This window comes from Tachysurus fulvidraco, chromosome 26 (assembly GCF_022655615.1).
Source record: "Tachysurus fulvidraco isolate hzauxx_2018 chromosome 26, HZAU_PFXX_2.0, whole genome shotgun sequence".
Lineage (NCBI taxonomy): Eukaryota > Metazoa > Chordata > Actinopteri > Siluriformes > Bagridae > Tachysurus > Tachysurus fulvidraco.
This window is the reverse complement of record NC_062543.1, coordinates 281,340-283,839: the sequence shown is the minus strand read 5'-3', so window position 1 is coordinate 283,839 and position 2,500 is coordinate 281,340. Positions and strand designations below refer to the sequence as shown.

The following is a 2,500-nucleotide window of genomic DNA, read 5'->3' as shown; positions in this document are numbered from 1 at the left end:
GGTTGGATGTCTTTTCTTTATCACATATAAATAATAATGAATAAACATGAGCGGTTTGTACAGTATGAACTATAACCAGACTAAAGTTACACACTGTATACACACTATACACACTGTATACACACTATACACACTGTATACACACTATACACACTATACACACTGTATACACACTATATACACTGTATACACACTATACACACTGTATACACACTATACACACTGTATACACACTATACACACAATATACACTGTATACACACTGTATACACACACTATACACACTGTATACACACTATACACACTATATACACTGTATACACACTATACACACTATATACACTGTATACACACTATACACACTGTATACACACTATATACACTGTATACACACTGTATACACACACTATACACACTGTATACACACTGTATACACACTGTATACACTGTATACACACACTATACACACTGTATACACACTATATACACTGTATACACACACTATACACACTGTATACACACTATACACACTGTATACACACTATATACACTGTATACACACTGTATACACACACTATACACACTGTATACACACTATATACACTGTATACACACTATATACACTGTATACACACACTATACACACACTATACACACACTATACACACTGTATACACACTATACACACTGTATACACACTATATACACTGTATACACACTGTATACACACTATATACACTGTATACACACTGTATACACACACTATACACACTGTATACACACTATATACACTGTATACACACTGTGTATACACACACTGTATACGCACTATATACACTGTATACACACTGTATACACACACTATACACACTGTATACACACACTGTATACACACTATATACACACACTATACACACATTATACACACTGTATACACACACTATGCTTTAACTATGCACCCCGCACCCCCCGATCTACCAGCACTGCTCGACTGGTCCCACCATCTCTCAGGGTAAGAGGCAAGTTTACTACAAGACTCTTCTCTGTTCTGCACCAAGGTGGTGGGATGAACTTCCCCTAGAGGTCCGGACAGCTGAGTCACTGGCTATTTTCAAGCGGCGGTTGAAGACCAACTTATTCAGGAAACACTTCAACTAGCACTTCTTTCCTTATCTCTTGCATTTAAAAAAAAAAAAAAACCTTTGACACGTTTTCATTGTAACTTTGAACAAAAGTTTTAAACTCATGGTATCTTAAGTCTGTAACCCAGTGAGCAGCATTAATGTATTCAGTGTTAGAGATTTAAGGGCTTATGTACGTCGCTCTGGATAAGGGGTCTGTCACATGCTGTACATGTAAATGTACTGAACACCACTACTGAGCCCTGACTCAACACCAACTACTGAGCCCTGACTCAACACCACTACTGAGCCCTGACTCAACACCAACTACTGAACACTGACTCAACACTACTATTGAACAACAACTGAACCCTGACTCAACACCAATATTGAACCCTGACTCAACACCAGTACTGAACCCTGACTCACCAACTGAACTCTAACTCAACACCACTACTGAACACCAACTGAGCCCTGACTCAACACCACAGACACAACCCAACATCTAAAGAGTAGAACTGATTATAATAGCAAAGGGATTCGAGCTGCAGTGAGACGTTCAGCCTGCACCTGTGACTGTAATGGGGTAAATAACACATATAGTGTAATATATAGGTGTCGATGTCCTACTACAATTGTAATGTACACACACAAACTCTGTAACACCGATAAAGGACCATTTTGTGGATAGAACACGTGCGTCTGCTCTCTCGACTCGACACTAGAGCGCGCGCGCGTTCTCGCTCCACCTCCCAGGAAGTGACGTAGGCGGAGCAGTAATGGCGGCTCACAGTTCGCTCCTGGATGTTTGTGTCAGTCGCGCTGCCTGACGCGGTGTCTCCGGACTCTCCATCTGCGCTTTTATGTACACGCTTTGGAATGAAGGCCAATGTTTTTGTACCAGTTATTTTATCAATTATTGGATTTTTTATTCGCTTCCACGGGCGACTTGTCCAAGGGCTTGCTAGCTTAGCTTAGCTTTGCTAGGTGGCAAATAGAAAACACATTAGCCTAGCATGCTAAGCTAACTGAGTGGAGGCAGGTTTCCTCAGTTTGCCCTGTGAGCTTGTTGGCCAGCAGCTGTAGGAGTGTGTGTGTATAGTGCAGCGGGACACAAACACACACCGTCGGTGTTAGGACTGGACTTTAACGCGCTCCTTTTGGGAGCTGATCGTCGTTCTGAAGCCGTCGCTGTGGCAGTGAGAGCGGCTAACAGACAGGGGCAGAGCTAGCGGTGAGGTGTATGGTCCAGCATGCTGAAGACGAGACAGTGTTTACTCGGACTCCGAACTTTCCTCGGAGTGGCGTCCAGGATCTGGGGCTTCATCCTGTATATCCTCAGGAAGCACCTTCGCACAGTAAGAATCTCACTATACTAC

The 2,500-nt window shown here is 42.4% G+C and overlaps 1 protein-coding gene across 1 annotated transcript in view; it reads left to right on the top strand.

Annotated features, from left to right (window-relative positions):
• Positions 1–1,862: 1,862 nt before the first annotated feature.
• ctdnep1a (CTD nuclear envelope phosphatase 1a) overlaps positions 1,863–2,500 on the top strand; it is a 9,945-nt gene continuing 9,307 nt past the window's right edge. Inside the window, exon 1 of the mRNA XM_047808969.1 lies at positions 1,863–2,479. Within this exon, the coding sequence (XP_047664925.1) occupies positions 2,375–2,479 (105 nt within the window). The 5' untranslated portion in view covers positions 1,863–2,374. The remainder of the gene's footprint in view (positions 2,480–2,500) is intronic.